General features: G+C 46.3%; 1 protein-coding gene across 4 annotated transcripts in view; it reads left to right on the top strand.

Moving 5' to 3' along the window:
* Positions 1 to 24,419, top strand: part of LOC124776050 (phosphoinositide 3-kinase adapter protein 1) — a 481,175-nt gene that overhangs the window by 352,627 nt on the left and 104,129 nt on the right. For 2 of the 4 annotated variants that reach the window (XM_047250890.1, XM_047250891.1), the window contains exon 1: positions 2,625 to 2,750. The exons of the other annotated variants lie outside the window; for them this stretch is intronic. In XM_047250890.1, coding sequence (XP_047106846.1) covers positions 2,714 to 2,750 — 37 coding nt within the window. In that variant the 5' untranslated portion in view covers positions 2,625 to 2,713. Of the gene's footprint in view, positions 1 to 2,624; positions 2,751 to 24,419 lie in introns of those variants that run through there. 4 annotated transcript variants of the gene reach the window in all.

The following is a 24,419-nucleotide window of genomic DNA, read 5'->3' on the forward strand; positions in this document are numbered from 1 at the left end:
ACATAGTCGGTTCTATTATTTAAGAAGCCTTCGGGCCACTCACATATCAGTGTACTTATCCCATATGCTCGTACCTTCGTTAACGGCCTGCAGTGGGGCACTGTGTCAAATGTTTTCCGGAAATCTACAAATATGGCATCCGCCTGTTGCTCTTCATCCATAGTTCGCTGTATATCATGTGGGGAAACGACAAGCAGAGTTTCGCACTAGCGAATGGTGATTCGTGGACATAAGCTTCTCTGCCTCAGGAATGTTTATTATATTCAAACAGAATACGTTCACGCATTCTGGAGCAAACAGAAGTTAGGAATATTCGTGTCTAATTTTGCGAGTCCGTTCTTTTACCCTTCTTGTATATTGGAGTCACCTGCGCTTTTTTCCATTTACTTGGCACCTTGTGCTGGGCGAAGGATTCCCCAAAAAAATACAAGCTCTGCGGTCATTGGATCCTGCTGCATTAAATGCATGTCTTCAAGTTTCTGAAACGAATAGAGCTCGTAAACCTCCCCATGGACAAGGCACAGACGATTGTGGACTGTTGTCAAGGCAGCGCCATCAACGTTGATGCGAAAATGTTCAAATGTGTGTGAAATCTTATGGGACTTACTGCTAAGGTCATCAGTCCCTAAACTTACACACTACTTAACCTAAATCATCCTAAGGACAAACAAACACACCGATGCCCGAGGGAGGACTCGAACCTCCGCCGGGATCAGCCGCACAGTCCATGACTGCAGCGCCCCAGACCGCTCGGCTAATGCCGCGCGGGCAACGTTGATGCGGCAGGTAATTGTCCACTATGACACATAAGCAGTTTACATACAGATCCCTCACTTGTATTACTCATTGAAGACCTCGTCCCACTAGAAAATTTGATTTCTGACCATTGTTGTCTGGTCCCAAAGTAGTTTTAGTACCCCTATGGTCTGTTCAGTTTTGAGTCTAAATATTTGCTACGCTCTATACTTTAATGACTGTAGAAAGAATGTTACGAAAGGTGGGAAACTACTCCTAGGTGGAAGGTGCGACAAGCAACACACTACTGTTTACCTGAGGGTCGAACGTCATTCATCTCTGGTCCATACATACCTTAAGCTAGTTTGTGGAGTAGATTTAATGCAAAAGATACGAAGCACATGGCTGCGATGTTGTCCACTGTTTTCTAACCCAGTTGCAGTTGGACAATACAACGTGTTATTAAGAAGGATTTTTAAGTACCAAAAGACAGTGTTACTGTATACATAGTATGCCGAACGGATTCTTCAGCATCTATCTATATCATATGACGTACAAACTTTTGAATTTTATCATTATATAGAACACACCTCTGATACTTTCGACTTTACTTCCGGTGTACCCAGCGAGTTGCAGGATAGGGCATGTGCCATCACACTCCTCCCTCCCTCCTTACCTAGAAACAAGTTTTTTGCGTAGATTCAGCATCAATTTGAAGAAAGGCAGATCATTAATGGGTACTTTCTAGCAGCAAGTGCAGCCAGAAGCTTCTGTCGTGGAATCTAAAAACTTTTTCGCCATTCATTGCGAAACTACTCTGAGTTTCCCCTCCCCCTCCCCTCCTAGTATCCTGGGTACGGTTTTGGAATGTAGTCGAATTAAGTCGGGTGATGCTGAGGGAATTAGATTAGGAAATGAGACACTTAAAGTAGTAAAGAAGTTTTGCTATTTGGGGAGCAAAGTAACTGATCATGGTCAAAGTAGAGAGGATATAAAATGTAGACTGGTAATGGCAAGGAAAGCGTTTCTGAAGAAGAGAAATTGGTTAACATCGAGTATGGATTTAAGTGTCAGGAAGGCGTTTCTGAAAGTATTTGTATGGAGTGTAGCCATGTATGGAAGTGAAATATGGACGATAAATAGTTTAGACAAGAAGAGAATAGAAGCTTTCGAAATGTGGTGCTACAGAAGAATGCTGAAGATTAGATGGGTAGATCACATAACTATTGATGAGATATTGAATAGAATTGGGGAGAAGAGGAGCCTGTGGCACAACTTGACTAGAAGAAGGGATCGGTTGGTAGGACACGTTCTGAGACATCGAGGGATCACCAATTGAGTATTGGAGGGCAGCATAGAGGGTAAAAATTGTAGAGGGAGACCAAGAGATGAATACACTAAGCAGACTCAGAAGGATGTAGGCCGCACTAGGTACTGGGAGATGAAGAAACTTGCACAGGATAGAGTAGCATGGAGAGCTGCATCAAACCAGTCTCAGGACTGAAGACCACAACAACAACAACAATAACGGTTTTGCCTTGCAGTGTTCATTGTAACTTTGGCGACGAAATCGCAAACGAGTCTGGGTTGGAATTGCTCAGGTAAGCTTCCTGTCGTGCCTCATTACGTGTTTCGAGCGTGGACGATACACTTCCTCAGGTGCCAGAATTGTTGACGAGAAGGAGCGCGCAGCGGGGCTCTAGTGGCCGCTACAATAGCAGGAAGCTGGCCGACCCGAAGGCGCGCGCGGACTTCCTGTCTCGCGCGCCAGCCAGTGCCAAAGATATTATGACAGAGAGCGCTGCCCGCCACGCGACGCGACGCGGCGCCGCGCCGTTTGCTCTGACCAGTGCAGTCTGCTTGGGGAGTGCGCCGCGGTCGGACGTACGTCGTAGCGAGCGCTTCGGAGAGAGCGCCAGTGCGCCGTCGTTACTGCGCAGGCGCGCGCCGGCTTTGCAAGTTGGTGCGCAGGCGCGCGATGCGGTCGCCGCAGCAACACGCCGCTGCCGAGCAAGGTGAGTCGCGGGCCTCTTCGGAAGTTCCACGGCCTTAGCAGGCGCGCAGAGGTCTCGGCCAGAGTGAAAGTGGCCGTCAGATGGACCGGTACGAGACGAGAAAAAAGCGGAGAAAGCTGCTCTCGGGGGGAGCGTTGCGTCGCGTCGTGTTGGCCGTGCAAACGAGAGAACGCCGACGCGCACAGGTTTCCTTCTTTAGAACCTGCTTGGCGTATGTCGTTAACTTATGTGCAAGCAGTAATTTGTTTTCCCCATATATGTCTGTGTTCAGCCAGTTATGATTGACCAACGTCATTAGGGAAACTGTTACGAGTTTGATTTTCCGCTTTATTGGTACATTTTCCCCCATGAATAAGGGACTTGTAAAATACCTTTCGTAGGCAAGTGCTCTGGCAACTGAGCTACCCAAGCACGACTCACGCCCCGTCCCCACAGCTTTAGTTCTGCCAGTACCTCGCCTCCTACCTTCCAAACTTTACAGAAGCTCTCCTGCGAACCTTGTAGCTCAGTTGGCATAACAGTTGCCCGCGAAAGGCAAAGGTCCCGAGTTCGAGTCTCGGCCCGGCACACAGTTTTAATCTGCCAGGAAGTTCCACTATTCAGTTCAGTTTATCTGGATCAAATTTCGATAGCTGTATGCTACAATGACACTTGAAGACCTCTTTTTCTTTCAGTAGCACATTTTAAATTTTGTAGCGGGAGAAGCATTTGTGTATGACAAAATTGTAGCACCATTTGGCTTATCCATTGCATTTGACAATGGCCATCTGATTAATTGCGCGTGCACACGAAGAAACTCCGAGTTATATGTGTATTTAACAGGGCACATGCCTTTTTGAGACATAAAGAGAGAGGCAAATGATCTTTTGTACATATCGATCCTTCTGGAAGACCTACATAGTTCAGTTTCATTCAGAAAATTACCCGACGCTTCTGTTGTTGTATTTAACGAAATCTGGACTTACAGCTTATTGGGAGTGTCAAAGATGAGCCTAGACACCCTGAAAACTGTGGATATGTCAATACTAAGCCCCGTTTTAGTTTATGTTTACATAGTACCCTTTTGTCACGCCCACCCTGTCAAGTGTAGACTGAACTTTCAGAGATACTGTTATTTCGGGCTGATTTTACAAACTTTACTAAGATCCACCAGGTTAGCCGAGAGCGCTAACGTGCTGCTGCCTGGACTCGGGTAGGCGCGCCGGCTCCGGATCGAATCCGCCTGGCGGATTAACGACGACGGCCGGTGTGCTGGCCAGCCTGATTGTAGTTTTTAGGCGGTTTTCCACATCCTCGTGGGTGAACACCGTGCTGGTCCCCACATCCCGCCTCAGTTACACGGCTCGCAGACATTTGAACACTTTCGTACCATTCCATGGATTACACTGCTCGCAGACAGTTGGGGTACACTAATTCCGTCCCGGGGGGTACAGGGTGGCAGCAGGAAGGGTATCCGGCCACCCCTTCCACTAACATTACCAAATCCGACTAACCATACTGACCCTGCCTAACTGCAGCAAAAGGCACAAGTGAAAGAAAGAAAGAAAGAAAGAAAGAAAGAAAGATGGTTGGTTGGTTGGTTTGGGGAAGGAGACCAGACAGCGTGGTCATCGGTCTCATCGGATTAGGGAAGGATTGGGAAGGAAGTCGGCCGTGCCCTTTCAGAGGAACCATCCCGGCAGTTGCCTGGAGTGATTTAGGGAAATCATGGAAAACCTAAATCAGGATGGCCGGACGCGGGATTAAACCGTCGTCCTCCCGAATGCGAGTCCAATGTTTAACCACTGCGCCACCCCGCTTGGTTAGAAAGAAAGAATTACAAACTTTACTAAGGTTGTAGGTTCAAATGGCTCTGAGCACTATGGGACTTAACTGCTGAGGTCATCAGTCCCCTAGAACTTAGAACTAATTAAACCTAACTAACCTAAGGACAAAACATACATCCATGCCCGAGGCAGGATTCGAACCTGCGACCGTAGCGGTCCCGCGGCTCGAGACTGAAGCGCGTAGAACCGCTCGGCCACAGCGGCCGGCAAGGTTGTACGGTAGACCACTTTCAGAGATGGTATAAGAACCAAAACAAGGAAAAAGTCTTGCAAACGTGGGTTCTAAAATGCATACTTGAAGAGGTACAGGCACTTTTTCAGTAGAAGCGACATTTCACAGTAGCGAAGATGAAAAAGTGCTCATAGTTCTTAAAGGTATGAATAGTAGATCCCATGTTTACTGCACTTTTTTCCTTGTTATGGTCCATACCACCGTATCTGGGAGCTACCTACCCCACAATCTCAGCAACAACAGCGCCAGTACACTTATTCCATTGTGAGAGGTATCGGAACGATTTTCGCTTACAATTTTAGACTCGGTCGTTTCTGGACCAGGGTCCCTTAAAGTGATACATTTACCTTTCTTCACCATCCCCGAAAGTCTGCAGCATCATCACGGAATTACCCTGTGTATACATTTTTTAGGAAAACTAACAAAAAAAAGCATTAAAACAGGTTAAGTATCTTATTTTTGTATCGTATACAGAAAAACAGGAATAATCCGTATTTTAATTTAAGGGTGTCTTGAGGTACATATGCGAATTTTAGTACACAGAGCTGCCACTACAGTCATCAACAATGGCTGTAACCTGGCAAGGCATGGAGTTGAACTGAGAGTGGATAACATTTATAGGAGTACGTTACTTCATGCTGCGTCAACTCTATGCCACAGCTTAGTGGGTGGAGTTAGGTGCAGGTCTCTCGAGAACGGGTGACCCGGGCAACAGTCGAACACCGCCTTAGGGAGGTAGGTGGGGACAACACAGGCAACATGCGGTCATTCGTTGTCTTGTCAAAGTCACGGGGACCTCGAAGACAGGGGATAGCCACCGCCACAAGTTGGCTACGGTCCACATTTCCGTCAATAGGATCATGCCCAGTAAAGTCTAGTAGTGTTCAAACCAAAATTCGGTTTGGGGATGGATTTATCTATTTTACAAGCATTCTTGTTATTAAATCACAGTCCAAAGATTGTATATCAGAAGTTCTTCTCCATTGCTGCAAAGCAAGGTGTACCCACCGGATCTCTTGTGGAGCAGTTTCCCTCTGGTCTTCCCCATCTCGTACCTTCGACAGTGCTAGGTCATCCGCCTTAGGAACAGTTTCCCCATTTCGAGGACAAGGAAGTATCCTCTCTTGAGCCCTTCTAGGGGGCAGTTGCCTTGGTAAAGGAGCGTCCCCTTATCTCCGGCCACTCTCACTTCTTGCATCCGTCAACCGCTTCCTCCACCACCGAGAAGTGGATGTCAGGATTTCTCTTGCATTGGCTTAGGAAGCTCAACGGCATTTCGCAGAATCTCCGGTAAATTTGGAGAGGGTGTACAGACATTAGAGCCGCGCAGGATTAGCCGAGCGGTCAAAGGGGCTGCAGTCGTGAACTGTGCGGCTGGTCCCGGCGGAGGTTCGAGTCCTCCCTCGGGCATGTGTGTGCGTGTTTGTCCTTAGGATCATTTAGGTTAAGTAGTGTGCAAGCTTAGGGACTGATGACCTTAGCAGTTAAGTCACATAAGATTTCACTCACAGACAGAAGAGGAACAGGTTTAATTAGCTGATATGAATTTTTAGAGTGTTGCCGCTCCTTGGAAGCTCATTGAGCTAACAATTGGTGATCTCAGCACTATTCCCATTATCCAAGTGCTTCCGTGCAGTGTACGTCACGACATAACATCCAACTAAGTAGCAGCTCTTGCGTGAACATCCACTTAACACACTGCGTAGCTGTCTTCTGTGTTTCTTAAGCAGGCTAGCTAGCTTAAAAAGCTGATACAGCCCCTTCTTTGTTCTTTTATCTGAAACTGTTATCTGCACTGATGCAAGTGAGTCGTCTGTTTGCTGTGAAACAGCTCTGTATTTACTGAACGTCATTACGAGAACACTCTGAACTCTGAAGTGAAGTTGCCGCCGTCATACTGGTTTCCTTGTGTAGCAGAAGGCTGGAAATGGTATGATCTATGCCACTAGGGATTACTCCTCAGCAGAAAAGTAACGGATTGTTCTGCTCGCTCAGCAAATCACAACTGTCAAAGTGGTGGTGGAGGAGGAGGAGGAGGAGGAAGAGGAAGAGGAAGAGGAAGCTGTTGCCGCGATGAAAATGACTCGTAGCCAGGCGGAAGGATGGCGCCAGCCAAATGGACGGTAGATCGGTAGATGGACTGAAAAGCTCTTTGCTGGATTCCAAGGGAGAAGAAAAGACAGAGGCTATGCCATAACGCAAGGCACCCAGCTTTCATCACATTACCAAAGATCCAGGAAGATATGGATGAGTACAGGTTAACTTCTTCATGTGTAGAAACAAAAAGCACTGGATGTCAAATAGGTGGTCATGTGAGTAGCTGTAATGCCGCCTCTCCACACCCTCTCCCTCTTTCTACACTAACTCAGATTCCTCATTGTGACGTCACTGTCGCTGCATCTCGATCGATGCGAGAACAAATACGGCGTCTGTAAGGAGCGACAATGCGCAGCTAAGCATCTCTGGGCTCAACAATTAGTTTTATGTCGGCTTGATTTAGAGTGCGCTCCAGCGCAGCAGTGGTTGGTCGGTCGTGAACTGTCGATCAGAGGAAGTAGTCGAAAGGTACCCAAGTAGTGTACTAAATACTACAGTCGCATTTTGGACCAAGTATAAATAACAATAATAATAATAACAATAACAACAATAATGGACAGAAATTCGTGATGTTGAAATTTTATTCGAATCGCGTAACATAGCTTTTGTACTGTAAGTTAACATTCGGGCAGAACAAAGCAGCGAAATCTCAGTCTGTTGTGCTTAGTGAAGTCAACACAGCTTATACTCGTATAGTACTAATTAATCCATAATGGATAAAGAGAGGGTAAGTTATCAACGAAGTAAGGAAGCAAGCATGGGAGCTCAGAATTTCACAACTGGCGACGGTGCCGAGACAGTGAGTTCCTCTAACTACTTACTACTGGGCTGACACGCGCTCACACATGCAACCGTAATCGTCATTGTTGAGCCGAAAGGTGGTTAACCACGCATTGTTGCATCTCACAGAGGTTATATTTGCTCTCTCGCCGATAGAGACGCAACATCACTCAGTGTCAGAACGTATTTACGAATATCAACGACAGGAACTGTTGTTTATATAAACAGATAACAATTGCTGAAATAATATAAAAAATAAATATTTGACGTAACATGATCACAGGAAAATGTTCGCTTAAGTAAATTGATAATCGGGCATGTATTTTTGTCACAAATTATCAATCTCACATACACACTGATGAAAGATTAGTTTTCATTTTAGAAAGAATAACTTTTCCATATTAACCGTTATTAAATGTATTTGTTCACCAAGATCTCGATTTCGGCCACTTACGTCATTTTCACATGGTAGCTCTCCATGATATGCATCAATACACGTTTCTTTTAGGAGGCTACTATCCTTATATCAACCCTGTTTATGTATCTCATATTTATGATAACACAAGAGTCTGCGTCGTTTTTGTAGAAGACCTTAGCACTTCATTTAATAATTGCCATCGAAGCCATGTCATATGCACAAATAATTTCCACCTTGTCTCCATCTGTCTCACCTGCGGAAATTCCCTATGCAGTGATATCGTTTCGACAGCAGTTATTTCATAAGTGTTACATTCTTCTATATATGTGAGGAAGACTTCTGCCTTATTGTACACATGTCAAATTAAACCATAGTTGACACGAGGGCAGTGTTTTTCTTTTCAAAGGCACGATGCATTGACGCATTTCATAGAGAGACATCACTTGAAAATGGTGCAGTAGGCCGTGTCGCCTTTTCTAAAATGTTGCATCACTTAGAACGCGAGAAAACATTAAGTAGTTCCCAGCTGTTAACTAGGGGATCATATGCGTGGCCTTCCGCTATACTTACATTGTCACATAAGCAGTCGTAGCGGGGAACACTTGTCACTACCATTGTTTGCCCACCCCATTACCCCTTGTGTATCCTTTGATGTCCCTAATTTTATCCCTGAGCTGTTTGTTGGATTTACTTGTAGGAAAGAGCAATGTATTCTGGGAATTGACTGTGGCTGTAGGTTCTCCGAATTTTGAGAGCTGTCCTTCGTATGTGTGTATGTGTGTGTGTGTGTGTGTGTGTGAGTGAATTCCTAAGGGACCAAACTGCTGAGGTCATCGGTCCGTAGACTTACACACTACTTAAACTAACTTATACTAACAACAACACACACACACATGCCCGAGGGAGGACTCGAACCTCTAGCGGGAGGAGCCGCGCAACCCGTGACAAGGCGCCTCAAACCGCGCGGCCACTCCGCGCGGCAGTCCTTCGTGTAACGCTGTACGCTGTCCTTGAAACGATTCTCTGGGAGTTATTTAGCCACTTTGTAATGGCCTTGTGGTTTCTACCGGGTATTTCTCTTCTGAAACTGTTGAATTTCTCCGGTCAGTGATAAATGATAAAGGTGCCAAAGAGACGACCTTATTCAAGAGGTGAAAGGCATGAAACGTATTCGCATTTGCGAATATGAAACACCTCCAGCTGTATAATTGAATGATGACCGCGAAAATTTTTGCTGGGCCGGGACTCGAAGCCGGATTTCCCGCTTTACGCAAGCAATTGCCTTAACTGCTTCGGCTATCCGTGCACAACTCACGGCCAACCGCAGACTCCCATATTTTGTCCTTCATGTATCGTACCTGCACTCGTACATCCCATTAACACTATTCCCGTACAGGGGAGACATCGTGTTTCTACGAGGGTCACTCCGAAAGAAATGCACACTATTTTTGTAAAACTACAGTTTTCATTCTGCATGTGTGAAAGTTTTACAGTGTGTAGATACATCCTTCCCGCTTGTTTTCAAACTTAGTTCAACCTATCCCTGTTAGTGGCGCCGTCACAGCATGTCTTCAGGATGTCTGCTACACTTGACGTTCGTCAGAAGCAACGTGCTGTCATAGAATTCCTGTGCTGTGAAAACGAGACAGTGGGAAACATCCACAAGAGGTTGAAAAAGGTGTATGGAGATGCTGTCGATCGCAGTACAGTTAGTCGGTGGGCAAGCAGGTTACGTGATGAAAGCGGGCAGAGCAATATTGAGGATTGTCCTCGCAGCGGCAGGCCTCGTACTGCACACACTCCAGACAATGTGCAGAGAGTTACCGAATTGGTGACTGCTGACAGACGCATCACAGTGAACGAATTGTCACGCTACGTTGGGATAGGGGAAGGAAGTGTTTGCAGAATACTGGAAGTGTTGGGGTTAAAAAAAGGTTTGTGCCAGGTGGGTTCCCAGGATGTTGACAGTGGCTCACAAAGAAACAAGAAAAACGGTATGCAGCGAACTTTTGGAACAGTACGAGAATGGTGGAGATGAATTTCTTGGAAGAATTGTGACAGGTGATGAAACATGGCTCCATCATTTTTCACCAGAGACGAAGAGGCAATCAATGGAGTGGCATCATGCAAATTCACCCAAGGAAAAAAAAAAATTAAACCACACCTTCTGCTGGAAAAGTTGCGGATACGGTGTTTTTCGATTCCGGAGGACTCTTGCTTGTGGACATCATAGCAAGTGCAGCCACCATAAATTCTGATGCATATGTGACGACACAAGAAATTTAAAGCTCGACCGAGTCGTGTTCGACCACATCGGCAAAAGCAGGATGTTTTGCTGTTGCACGACAATGCACGGCAACATGTCAGTCAAAAAACCGTGAAAGCGATCACAAAACTCGGATGGACAACATTGAAACACCCGCTTTGCAGTCCTGACCTGGCTCCATGTGACTATCATCTCTTTGGTAAACTGAAAGACTCTCTTCGTGGAACAAGGTTTGAAGATGATGACTCCCCTGTGCACGCTGCCAAACAGTGACTCCAACAGGTTGGTCCAGAATTTTACCGTGCGGGTATACAGGCGCAGGTTCCAAGATGGCGTAAGGCAGTCGAGAGGGATGGAAATTATGTGGAGAAATGAAAATATTGTTCCTAAAGGATGTATCTACACACTGTAAAACATTCAAACATTTAGAATAAAAGATGGATTTAAAAAAAAATAGTGTGCTTTTCTTTTGGAGTGACCCTCGTAAGTGGCAGGCCCGGTATCGGGCGATAAATACGATAGTGCAGGGCCTGTGTTACTCAGAAGTACAACGTAATGTCCCTTCGGACTTGCGACATGTGTGCCTGTCCGTAGGAACATTACATCATACTGCTTCACAACACAGCCACTGCAATTTCGTGTTCGTCGTCTCATTCTTATTGGAGAGTCGTTGTGCGTATGGCTGTGCTATTTGTACGAGAGAATTAACATAAACTTCCACATAATCCGGGATGGCGAGCCAATGTCAGGTATTTTTCTCATCTCACTGAAAAGAAAAAACATAAATTCGTCAACATTGAGGTCATTAGAGACAGAGCATCCGTTGAATTACTGAAGGGAGGAACTAAGAATTAGTCGTGCAGTACAATTCGTGCACTGTAAGAAGACTGTCACGTCCTGAGGCATCAAGGAACTGTCTGCTAACAGAAAGAAGTGTGTGGGAGGGATAAAAATTGTGGAAGAAGCCAAGGTTTGAATACATTTTTTTCCTTGGCCTCCACCCCCTACCCTCAAGAGGTCGGCATGTTAAGGTGGTTATGGTAGCCACATGCTCTTCCTGTCGCCAGCACTTCCACCCCATGTGCTTCGTCACAGATCTACACTGGTGTCCAAAATTAAAGCAACAAAAGGAAATTCTGCAAGGTTGCGTTAATTTTCCCTCAAAACAGTGCAAACAGATGACATGACAGTAGAAACATAGAAACAATGTAAGGAATACAGGACGTAAACAACTGCAACATGCCTAACGATAGACAAAAATGTTCTTCCTTCTTTCCACCTTAACGGATTTGCGCACACATTCTGACAACGGGTTAATGTGCTCAGTATGGGCTTAGACCACTTCTGACTGCACGGGAAATGCTGTCATGCGGCCCGCCACGAATTCCTTTCCTGTGCTAACCTCTTCATCTCAGAGTAGCACTTGCAACCTACGTCCTCAATTATTTTCTTGACGTATTCCAATCTCTGTCTTCCTCTACAGTTTTTGCCCTCTACAGCTCCCTCTAGTACCATGGAAGTCATTCCCTCATGTCTTAGCAGATGTCCTATCATCCTGTCCCTTCTCCTTATCAGTGTTTTCCACATATTCCTTTCCTCTCCGATTCTGCGTAGAACCTCCTCATTCCTTACCTTATCAGTCCACCTAATTTTCAACATTCGTCTATAGCACCACATCTCAAATGCTTCGATTCTTTTCTGTTCCGGTTTTCCCACAGTCCATGTTTCACTACCATACAATGCTGTACTCCAGACGTACATCCTCAGAAATTTCTTCCTCAAATTAAGGCCTTTTTTGCCATAGCGAGTCTGCTTTTGATGTCCTCCTTGCTCCGTCCGTCATTGGTTATTTTACTGCCTAGGTAGCAGAATTCCTTAACTTCATTGACTTCGTGACTATCAATCCTGATGTTAAGTTTCTCGCTGTTCTCATTTCTACTGCTTCTCATTACCTTCGTCTTTCTCCGATTTACTGTCAAACCATACTGTGTACTCATTAGACTGTTCATTCCATTCAGCAGATCATTTAATTCTTCTTCACTTTGACTCAGGATAGCAATGTCATCAGCGAATCGTATCATTGATATCCTTTCACCTTGTATTTTAATTCCACTCCTGAACCTTTCTTTTATTTCCATCATTGCTTCCTCGATGTACAGATTGAAGAGTAGGGGCGAAAGGCTACAGCCTTGTCTTACACCCTTCTTAATACGAGCACTTCGTTCTTGATCGTCCACTCTTATTATTCCCTCTTGGTTGTTGTACATATTGTATATGACCCGTCTCTTCCTATAGCTTACCCCTACTTTTTTCAGAATCTCGAACAGCTTGCACCATTTTATATTGTCGAACGCTTTTTCCAAGTCGACAAATCCTATGAAGATTTTTCTTTACCCTTGCTTCCATTATTAGCCGTAACGTCAGAATTGCCTCTCTCGTCCTTTTACTTTTCCGAAAGCCAAACTGATCGTCACCTAGCGCATTCTCAATTTTCTTTTCCATTCTTCTGTGTATTATTCTTGTAAGCAGCTTCGATGCATGAGCTGTTAAGCTGATTGTGCGATAATTCTCGCACTTGTCAGCTCTTGCCGTCTTCGGAATTGTGTGGATGATGCTTTTCCGAAAGTCTCATATATTCTACACACCAACGTGAATAGTCGTTTTGTTGCCACTTCCCCCAATGATTTTGGAAATTCTGATGGAATGTTATCTATCCCTTCTGCCTTATTTGACCGTAAGTCCTCCAAAGCCCTGTTAAATTCCGATTCTAATACTGGATCCCCTATCTCTTCTAAATCGACTCCTGTTTCTTCTTCTATCACATCAGACAAATCTTCACCCTCATAGAGGCTTTCAATGTATTCTTTCCACCTATCTGCTCTCTCCTCTGCATTTAACAGTGGAATTCCCGTTGCACTCTTAATGTTACCACCGTTGCTTTTAATGTCACCAAAGGTTGTTTTGACTTTCCTGTATGCTGAGTCTGTCCTTCCGACAATCATATCTTTTTCGATGTCTTCACATTTTTCCTGCAGCCATTTCGTCTTAGCTTCCCTGCACTTCCTATTTATTTCATTCCTCAGAGACTTGTATTTCTGTATTCTTGATTTTCCCGGAACATGTTTGTACTTCCTCCTTCTTCTATAAATTTGTATAAATTTCTATAAATTTCTTTAAATTTGTTATCTACCTACAGTATTAAGTTCGTGTTACCATCACAAGAGGCTGAGATATCTGTGTTTTCATAGGAAATGCAATCCTAAAACAAAGGAAGTAGGTTACAGTACACTTGTTCGCCCACTGCTTGAATATTGATAACCAGTGTGGGATCCGCACCAGATAGGGTTGATAGAAGAGATAGAGAAGATCCAACGGAGATCAGCGCGCTTCGTTACAGGATCATTTAGTAATCGCGAAAGCGTTACGGAGATGATAAACTCCAATGGAAGACTGCAGGAGAGACGCTCAGTAGCTCGGTACGGGCTTTTGTTGAAGTTTCGAGAGCATACCTCCACCGACGAGTCAAGCAGTATATTGCTCCCTCCTACGTATATCTCGCGAAGAGACCACGAGGATAAAATCAGAGAGATTAGAGCCCACACATAGGCATACCGACAGTCTTTCTTTCCACGAACAATATGCACTGGACATAACTCGTTATTGAAACAATTATATACAGTACCACAATCAATTGTGTTAACCATCCTTGTGCTCGATTTTTGCTAAGAGGGGGTTAGTATTGTGTCGCCCACCCACTAGAGACTGCTCATTCAATTAGAATATAATTTTCACAAATTTGTTTAAATTTAAAGAAATTTCTGTTTGTCCTTTTAGCCAAATAACGGTCCTCTCTTTCTGATGTCACACGTGGTCGGCCCTGCCCTGGTCTTCGGGATACAGTTTCGGTCTCTATAAAGCGTCGCCACATCCGAGAATCAACAGAACGATTCACATTAAGCCATCGGGGCGCATCAGTTTGCGTTTGCCCTGCTTCCATCCTTCCTGTGACCCTCCACCGCAGAGAGTCTGGTAGGCGTCTTCTTTGTGCCATACCGCACCGTCTGTGACTGCATACACAGCGACTGTGGATGTGAGACTACCAGATAAACACTACGCCGTTTGGTAGGGACCTAATGTTATTGTCCGTGACCGGAATGCCATCTTTTGTGAAGAGCGTGATCGTACTGACATCTGTTGACAGTATGTATGATCATATCGTGAATTAGACACAGGATGGAGAAATAGCGGTTTGTTGCTTTATTTTTGGACACCAGTGTATATCTGCTCTTGGTTTATAGTTGAATTAACATGTTGGTTTATTACATGATTCTGATTAATACTTACAGTTGGTCATAGATCACCTGAGCACCGTCCGTTTATGAATGAACCTGGTTGTTAATAAAGTGACAATACGGTTATGTACAGACCATGAATTGCTACAAATTTACAAAAGCTTTAAACAAGGTATGGGCAACCTTTGGTGACTCCAGGCCGGAATCACATACACTCCTGGAAATTGAAATAAGAACACCGTGAATTCATTGTCCCAGGAAGGGGAAACTTTATTGACACATTCCTGGGGTCAGATACATCACATGATCACACTGACAGAACCACAGGCACGTAGACACAGGCAACAGAGCATGCACAATGTCGGCACTAGTACAGTGTATATCCACCTTTCGCAGCAATGCAGGCTGCTATTCTCCCATGGAGACGATCGTAGAGATGCTGGATGTAGTCCTGTGGAACGGCTTGCCATGCCATTTCCACCTGGCGCCTCAGTTGGACCAGCGTTCGTGCTGGACGTGCAGACCGCGTGAGACGACGCTTGGTCCAGTCCCAAACATGCTCAATGGGGGACAGATCCGGAGATCTTGCTGGCCAGGGTAGTTGACTTACACCTTCTAGAGCACGTTGGGTGGCACGGGATACATGCGGACGTGCATTGTCCTGTTGGAACAGCAAGTTCCCTTGCCGGTCTAGGAATGGTAGAACGATGGGTTCGATGACGGTTTGGATGTACCGTGCACTATTCAGTGTCCCCTCGACGATCACCAGTGGTGTACGGCCAGTGTAGGAGATCGCTCCCCACATCATGATGCCGGGTGTTGGCCCTGTGTGCCTCGGTCGTATGCAGTCCTGATTGTGGCGCTCACCTGCACGGCGCCAAACACGCATACGACCATCATTGGCACCAAGGCAGAAGCGACTCTCATCGCTGAAGACGACACGTCTCCATTCGTCCCTCCATTCACGCCTGTCGCGACACCACTGGAGGCGGGCTGCACGATGTTGGGGCGTGAGCGGAAGACGGCCTAACGGTGTGCGGGACCGTAGCCCAGCTTCATGGAGACGGTTGCGAATGGTCCTCGCCGATACCCCAGGAGCAACAGTGTCCCTAATTTGCTGGGAAGTGGCGGTGCGGTCCCCTACGGCACTGCGTAGGATCCTACGGTCTTGGCGTGCATCCGTGCGTCGCTGCGGTCCGGTCCCAGGTCGACGGGCACGTGCACCTTCCGCCGACCACTGGCGACAACATCGATGTACTGTGGAGACCTCACGCCCCACGTGTTGAGCAATTCGGCGGTACGTCCACCCGGCCTCCCGCATGCCCACTATACGCCCTCGCTCAAAGTCCGTCAACTGCACATACGGTTCACGTCCACGCTGTCGCGGCATGCTACCAGTGTTAAAGACTGCGATGGAGCTCCGTATGCCACGGCAAACTGGCTGACACTGACGGCGGCGGTGCACAAATGCTGCGCAGCTAGCGCCATTCGACGGCCAACACCGCGGTTCCTGGTGTGTCCGCTGTGCCGTGCGTGTGATCATTGCTTGTACAGCCCTCTCGCAGTGTCCGGAGCAAGTATGGTGGGTCTGACACACCGGTGTCAATGGGTTCTTTCTTCCATTTCCAGGAGTGTACTTTCTTAAGCTCGCGCGCCGCTTCATCGTCACGTGACACCGACACTACCGCCGCTCAAGGGCAAGGTATAGCGTCCGTGACTTTAACGTGTAGGAGTAACGCACCGACATGAATGGTACCGCCTACCTGACACGCTACGCCAACATATGATGGCACAAAACAAATGTTTCTGAGAGTACAATCATTTTATGTTCGCGCGGAATTTCTCCCGCCTGCCTGATTGAAACCAATCGCGGGCCGGATACGGCCGCCGGTTGCCCAACCGTGTTGTAAACCATCGCTCCCTCGAAATAGTGTCAATTTATCTTTCTTCTCTGTATCATGCTAATCAACGCCCCTTTCTCTTTAATTTATTTAGTATTTGTTCATTACATTTTCTTTTGAGTCTAGGATGCTTTTGAGGTTTTTCCCGTTACCCCCATCACTGTTGCCTTTAATTTTTGCATTTATTGTTTCCCCAGAGTCTGTCCTTCGCAATCCTAGCTTAAGATGCTTCGAATAAGTGTCTTGGTCAATTACTTTCGTGATGGTATATTAATGTTGTTGTTTGTTAGTAAGTTACTCTTATTTCTGAAGGCTTGTTTAGTCATTACAATTCTTTTAATATTCACATATTTCTGCTGTCGCCAGTTACTGTACTTCCCAAGTAGCAAAATTAATTTATTTTTTGCATTAGTATTGTACTTCATATCTCACCGTTTGTCCTTCCTTGTCTATTCAACTTATCTGTCACCATCATTTTAGTCAGGTTTGTGTCTATTTTCAGTTTGTGGTTGTGCAGAACATATGACAAAATTTTTGAAATAGAATTCACTCTCTTTTTCAGAATCTTCTAAGACTACGATATCTACGGTAGATGAAATTCAGTGTATTTGTTTGCCATTGATTTTAAGGCCTTGGGTACTACGCTTTATTGCTCGTGTTCCATCTTCTATAAATAAATTAAAGAAATATGGAGACAGACTACGGCCTTGTTGTACACATCTTCTTATTTAGTCTCTTTCTTTAGGACCATTCATATTTATTTGTGTACTCTGGTTTTTGTGTACAATGAGAATAAATCTTTTGTCTCTCCAATCTATTCCAGTTTTATTCAGTTTCCAAACAGTATCTCGCAATCCAGTCATGACAAACGCCTTCTATATGTCAAAGAACGAGGGATACATTTTCCTGTTCGTCTCGATTCTTGTATGGAAGATCATTCGCAACGTTATCATAGGATCCCTATAGCCAGAGTGGACAGAAAATGGGTCGCAAGGGGGGGGGGGTGAGGGGGAGTGGTAAAGAACACTGTTACACGACGTACTTTGGAGCACGCAGCGTGCAGTGGCCTGCAGGTACAGATGCAGGTGTAGATCGTGGAATTTAGATTTGTGTGTCTGTCGAGTTTCCAACGTTTCTCCACCGCGTGCTTTACGTGAAGATGGTCTGGTAACCAAGCATTACAATTTGCAAGGCATTTGCTTCGTAGCAGCGAACCCACTGTTTTCCTCGTTACAGATCGTGTTGGTAGAGCCTCCTATGCAGTATCGAGGTATAAGGTACCCCTGAGCGCCACGCGGTTACAGGCGAGTCCTCCGTCGGGCATCGGTCTGTGTGTTGTTCTTAGCATAAGTTACACTATGGCCATTAAAATTGTTACACTACGAAGATGATGTGCTACAGACGTGAAATTTAACCGACAGCAAGAAGATGCTGTCATATGCAAATGGTTAGCTTTTCAGAGCATTCACACAAGGTTGGCGCCGGTGGCGACACCTATAACGTGCTGACACGATGAAAGTTTCCAACCGATTTCTCATACACAAACAGCACTTGACCGAAGTTGCCTGGTGAAACATTGTTGTGATGCCTCGTGTAAGGAGGAGGAATGCGTACCATCACGTATCCGACTTTGATAAAGGTCGGATTGTAGCCTATCGCCATTGCGGTTTATCGTATCGCGACTTTGCTGCTCGCGTTGGTCGAGATCCAATGACTATTAGCAGAATATGGAATCGGTGGGTTCAGGAGGCTAATACGGAACGCCGTGCTGGATCCCAACGGCCTCGTGTCACTAGCAGTCGAGATGACAGGCATCTTATCCGCATGGCTGTAACGGATCGTGCAGCCACTTCTCGATCCCTGAGTCAACAGATGGGGACGTCTGCAAGACAACAACCATCTGCACGAACAGTTCGACGACGTCTGCAGCAGCATCGACTATCAGCTCGGAGACCATGGCTGCGGTTACCCTTGACGCTGCATCACAGACAGGAGCGCCTGCGATGGTGTACTCAACGACGAACCTGGGTGCACGAATGGCAAAACGTTATTTTTTCGGATGATTCCAGGCTCGGTTTACAGCATCATGATGGTCGCATCCGTGTTTGGCGACATCGCGGTGAACGCAGATTGGAAGCGTGTATTCGTCATAGCCATACTGGCGTATCATCCGGCGTGATGGTATGGGGTGTCATTGGTTACACGTCGCGATCACCTCTTGTTCGCATTGACGGCACTTTGAACAGTGGACGTTACATTTCAGATTTACGACCCGTGGCTCTACCCTTCATTCGATCCCTGCGAAACCCTACATTTTAGCAGGATAATGCACGACCGCATCTTGCAAGTCCTGTACGAGCCTTTGTGGACACAGAAAATGTTCGAGTGCTGCCCTGGCCAGCACATTCTCCAGATCTCTCACCAATTGAAAACGTCTGGCCAATGGTGGCTGAGCAACTGGCACGTCACAATATGCCAGTCACTACTCTTGATGAACTGTGGTATCGTGTTGAAGCTGCATGGGGAGCTGTACCTGTACACGCCATCCAAGCTCTGTTTCACTCAATGCCCAGGAGTATCAAGGCCGTTATTACGGCCAGAGGTGGTTGTTCTGGGTACTGTTTTCTCAGGATTTATGCACCCAAATTGCGTGAAAGTGTAATCACATGTCAGTTCTGGTATAATATATTTGTCCAATGAATACCCGTTTATCGTCTGCATTTCTTCTTGGTGTAGCAATTTTAATGGCCAGTAGTGTAGATAAGTCAGTTTAAGTAGTGTGTAAGTCTAGGGACCGATGACCTCAGCAGTTTGATCCCTTAGGAATTCACACACATTTGAACATACCCCTGAGAGAGTTCAGCCCGCCTTACTTTTCACTTTTCCGAAATGAGGATACAGCTTTTGGCGTACATCAGCGCCAAAGGACGTCTGGATTGACGGAAGCACCACGATGGCTTCCGGATGCAGCCGACGGGAAGCTGTTTTGCAGATAGTCGCTGCAACTTTGTTATCTAAGGAAATGCGTGCGAGTAGTGGACGACTTTCTGCCGCTGGCGGGCTGTTGGGAAGTCAGCTGGAGCCGATGCTGAAACGAGAACTGCCGACACTTGCCTACTTACGATGAAACGGCTGACGTTCTGCTCTAGGACTTCGACACTTGTGTGGCGCGAGCGAACAAGGTTCTGTCCTCTTACCTATCCTGGACTGGTTCCCATGTGATCATACAGTCATGCTCATAAATTAAGGATAATGATGGTACATGGTGAAACAACGCTCTGGTAGGCGTTTGCGGGTTTAAATCACCTCAGTGTATGACCATGCGGTGCATTTGACCTGCGGTCGTCGCACGGTGGCGCTGGCAGCAGTCCACTTACGCAGAGGTGTGTTGGTGCTTGTCAGAGTACGGTGCAGCGAGAAAGTGTACAGACGTTTTCAGACATGCTAATGATGACTGTGTGTTGCAAATGGCTCAAAGAGCACATATTGATGTTTTGAGGGGAAGAATACTAGGTCGACTGGAGGCTGGTCAAACACAGCAGGTCGTAGCACGTGTCCTCCGTGTGCCACAAAGTGTGATTTCAAGATTATGGCAACGATTCCAGCAGACAGGAAGCGTGTCCAGGTGCTAAAGTACGAGACGTCCACAGTGTACAGCACCACAAGAAGACCGATATCTCACTATCAGTGCCCGCAGACAGCCACGGAGTACTGCAGGTAGCCTTGCTCGGGACCTTACCGTAGCCATTGGAACGGTTGTCTCCAGACACAGTCTACAGACGACTGAACAGATATGGTTTATTCGCCCAGAGACCTGCATGGTGCATTTCACTCACCCATGGTCGCAGGGAGAGCCCGTAAAGCCTGGTGTCAAGAAGACAGTACATGTTCATTGGAACAGTGGTCCCAGGTTATGTTCACGGACGAGTCCAGGTATAGTCTAAACAGCGAATCTCGCCGGGGTTTCATCTGGCGTGAACCAGGAAGCAGATACCAACCATTTAATGTCCTTGAAAGGGACCTGTACGGTGATCGTGGTTGAATGGTGTGGGGTGGGATTATGATTGGTGGACGTACACCCTTGCATGTCTTTCACAGGGAAACTGTTGACAGGCCAGGTGTATCGGGACGTCATTTTGGACCAGTATGTCCGCCTTTTCAGGGGTGCAGTGGGTCGTACCTTCCTCCTGATGGATGATAACGCACGGCCCCACCAAGCTGCCATCGTGGAGGAGTACCTTGAAACAGAAGATATCAGGCGAATGGAGTGGCCTGCCTTTTCTCCAGACCTAAACCCCACCGAGCACGTCTGGCATGCTCGGATGCTCTCGGTCAACGTATCGCTGCACGTCTTCAAACCCCCTAGGACAGTTCAGGAGCTCCGACAGGCACTGGTGTAAGAATGGGAGGCTATACCTCAGCAGCTGCTCGACCACCTGATCCAGAGTATGTCAACCCCTTGTGCGGCCTGTGTTCGTGTACATGGTGATCATATTCCATATTGATGTCGGGGCACATGTGCAGGAAACAGTGGCGTTTTGTAGCACATGTATTTGGGGACGGTTTTCTCAACTTATCACCAATACCGTGGACTTACAGATCTGTGTCGCGTGTGTTCCCTATGTGCCTATGCTAATAGCGCCAGTTTTGTGTATTGACACGTTATGTGGGACCACATTCTGCAATTATCCTTAATTTATGAGCATGAGTGTAGATTCACAGGAACTCGTGTTTCCGCTGCGGCGCTGTTTCTTTAAAATGCACATACTTCACATTCAGAAAACGTAAATTATGAAGGTTATTTACACCTCGTCAAATGTTAAACATCACGATGTACACTGCCAGACAACACACGGGAAGCACCCAGAAGACATGTCCGCATGCTAAAGTACATACACACCATCGTTGGGTGTGTAAATGGTAAGAATTACAATTCTCTGTGACAGACAGAACGGCCAACAGTTGTTGGTGTTTATAACGGAAGTGAACAAGGTGAGCGATCACTGTGTAAGACGCGAAGATGCCGCATTCTCCCGTGAAGGAGCGTTATCAGCACCTGATACAGTTCAGGACTAGTCTTGTTTTGGATATCCATCTGGCTAGCTAGTTGAATCGTGCAGTATTCGGAGTTGGTAGGCATTCCGATGTGACAGTGCTCCGGTGTTGGGCTGCACATAAACGTAAGGCTGTGCGACTTGTCCTCAAGTTTCCGATTTCTTCTTCAACGCCATAAGGGAGGATCGGTGATTTGCACATCAAGCACATCGTAACCGCTTCACATCCACGCCTGACATGCGAACACAAGTAATGGAGTGTCTGCAACTTCCGTGTCATGCCGCACCATTGGTCGGAGACTAGCAGCGCTTCGCGCTGCATTGGTCGGATACAGCGGCAGGTGGACTAGGGACCGTCCCATGCGTAGGTTGCCGTTAATACCACAACACAAACGGCTGTGTTAGACGTGGTGCCGCGGTCGGGAAACACCGACTGCTGATGAATAGAGTCGCATTGTGTTCGGCAATCAATCGTGGCTCTGCACTCCTCCGGATGATCAGAGTTGGCGATTATGGCGCCGATCTGGTGAGAGGTACTATTCTTTCCATGTTTTGGAGAGGCACACCGATAATATACCTGGCGACGTGCTCTAGGGAGCCACCGAGTATGACTGCAGGCCACTACCACTTCGCTGGTAGTGACTGAGGTAACACTTACGGCGCAACACCATGTTACGAATACCCTGCCCATTCATATCTTACCACACAGGGCACGTCTATGAAATGCCTGCGTCATATTGAGGTACTTTCGTTGCCAGTAATGTTCTCAGCCCTGTCGCTGACACACATGTGGGACCATCTTCGACGTCAACTCCACCGCAGGATATGAAGGATAAACTGCGACGGTTGTGGGTCAGCTTCCCTCAGGAGAGGATACAAATGGCTGTGTGACACCTTTCCCAACCGAATCAGTACATGCATCCAGTTCCGAGGATGTGGAACGTCATACTGATAAGTGGGTTCATACTGCCAAGTTCTCGTAAATCTGACTCGGTTTTGTTATCACTGAAGTAACGTCACCTACCCTCTCAACCCGTTAGTCCCATTTCATTTCCTGGTCCCGTTCTGGGTGCGTCAGTTTTTTTTTTTTTTCAGGCAGTGTGCATTAGAGGCTGTCATGACTCTCGCCAAAATGACGCCTTGTATGAGGTCCATTTTAGTGGAAACTGACTTACCCGACGAGAATGTTGCGTGTTGGCTGCTCCAGGAAACTGACAAAAATGTAGCTGAATGATTCTGCTGGCTGCTTCTCAAAGACTCGGTCCCAGAAAAGAAACGGCCGACGGTTCTAGCCGCTTCAGTCTGGAACCGCGCTGCTGCTACGGTCGCAGGTTCGAATCCTGCCTCGGACACGGATGTGTGTGATGTTCTTAGGTTAGTTTGGTTTAAGTAGTTCTAAGTCTATGGGACTGATGACCTCAGATGTTGAGTCCCATAGTACTTACAGCCATTTGAACCAGAAAAGAAACAGAAACCAGTTTCCAGCCTAAATTGTTCCAAAAGAATTAAGTGACACTTTTACACGAGAGGTCTCAAGAAACTATTAGGTCACTATGTTTGGTCCTAAACGTCAGCCGCCTCCCAGCTGAGGTATCGATGACGTCACTACCACTGCGTCCTCCTCCTTACAGAGGAACCTGTCTATCGTCACATCCATCTTGGTGAAACTTTGTAATTGTAAATTAAAAGGAGTTACATGGAAATTGAAATTACCTAGAAACACTTCCACAGCTAACGAGGAACAATATCTAATTTTCATCTCTCTCTCATCTCGTGAATGCACATAAAATCCCCATGAAAATTTGGAACTTATTTTTAAAAAATTATTCGCTAAATAATGTGGTGTCACCGCCAGACACCACACTTGCTAGTTGGTAGCCTTTAAATCGGCCGCGGTCCATTAGTATACGTCGAACCCGCGTGTCGCCACTGTCAGGGATCGCAGACCGAGCGCCACCACAAGGCAGGTCTCGAGAGACTGACTAGCACTCGCCCCAGTTGTACGGACGACTTTGCTAGCGACTACACTGACGAAGCATTGCTCATTAGCCGAGCCAATAGTTAGAATAGCCTTCAGCTAAGTCAATGGCTACGACCTAGCAAGGCGCCATTAGTAACATTGCATGTATCTAAAGAGTCTCACTTGTATCGCCACAATCTCCAGATGTACCAAAAGGATGGATTAAAGTTAAGTATTCCAGAAGCTACGTACTTTTCTTTATAGCATTCATTACGTATCCTGTTTCAGACCTCACGCCATCCTGCTTTAACTTAGCGCGTGCCTTTCGGCTACTTCCTCTCATTGTGTCTAGGCTGTCTTGTCTAGACACAACAAATAAAATATCACATTTCAATTAAATATCTCTCTATTTTGACCATATGGTAATACTATGACCTTCATACCTTTCGAAGCTACAAGCTTATCCCTATATGTACATTTGTGCTCCGCAGGACACATTACTATGCCTGACACTGCGTACTTCTGCTATTACTGTTACTGCCCCCCTTCCTAGATCCGTTCGGGAATGCTGAATGGGGAGGGCGAACGTTGGTACAATGGAAGGCTCCTTCAGCAGCTTTTTTTTAATTTCTCTATTGAAATCAGTATAATTATACATATCATCCCACTGCCTAAGTACATTAGTGGGTACTAATTTCATATTATTTTACATTTCTGCAGCTTAATTTCTAACACTGCAGGTATAATCCTCCAGCAATTTAGACGACACCGAAACTCTCCTTTTTTCTACGAAATGTCGAACTGCGTGAACATACGACTTAGCGTCGGAGCGATTTAGAGAAA

This window comes from Schistocerca piceifrons, chromosome 2 (genome assembly GCF_021461385.2).
Source record: "Schistocerca piceifrons isolate TAMUIC-IGC-003096 chromosome 2, iqSchPice1.1, whole genome shotgun sequence".
NCBI lineage: Eukaryota > Metazoa > Arthropoda > Insecta > Orthoptera > Acrididae > Schistocerca > Schistocerca piceifrons.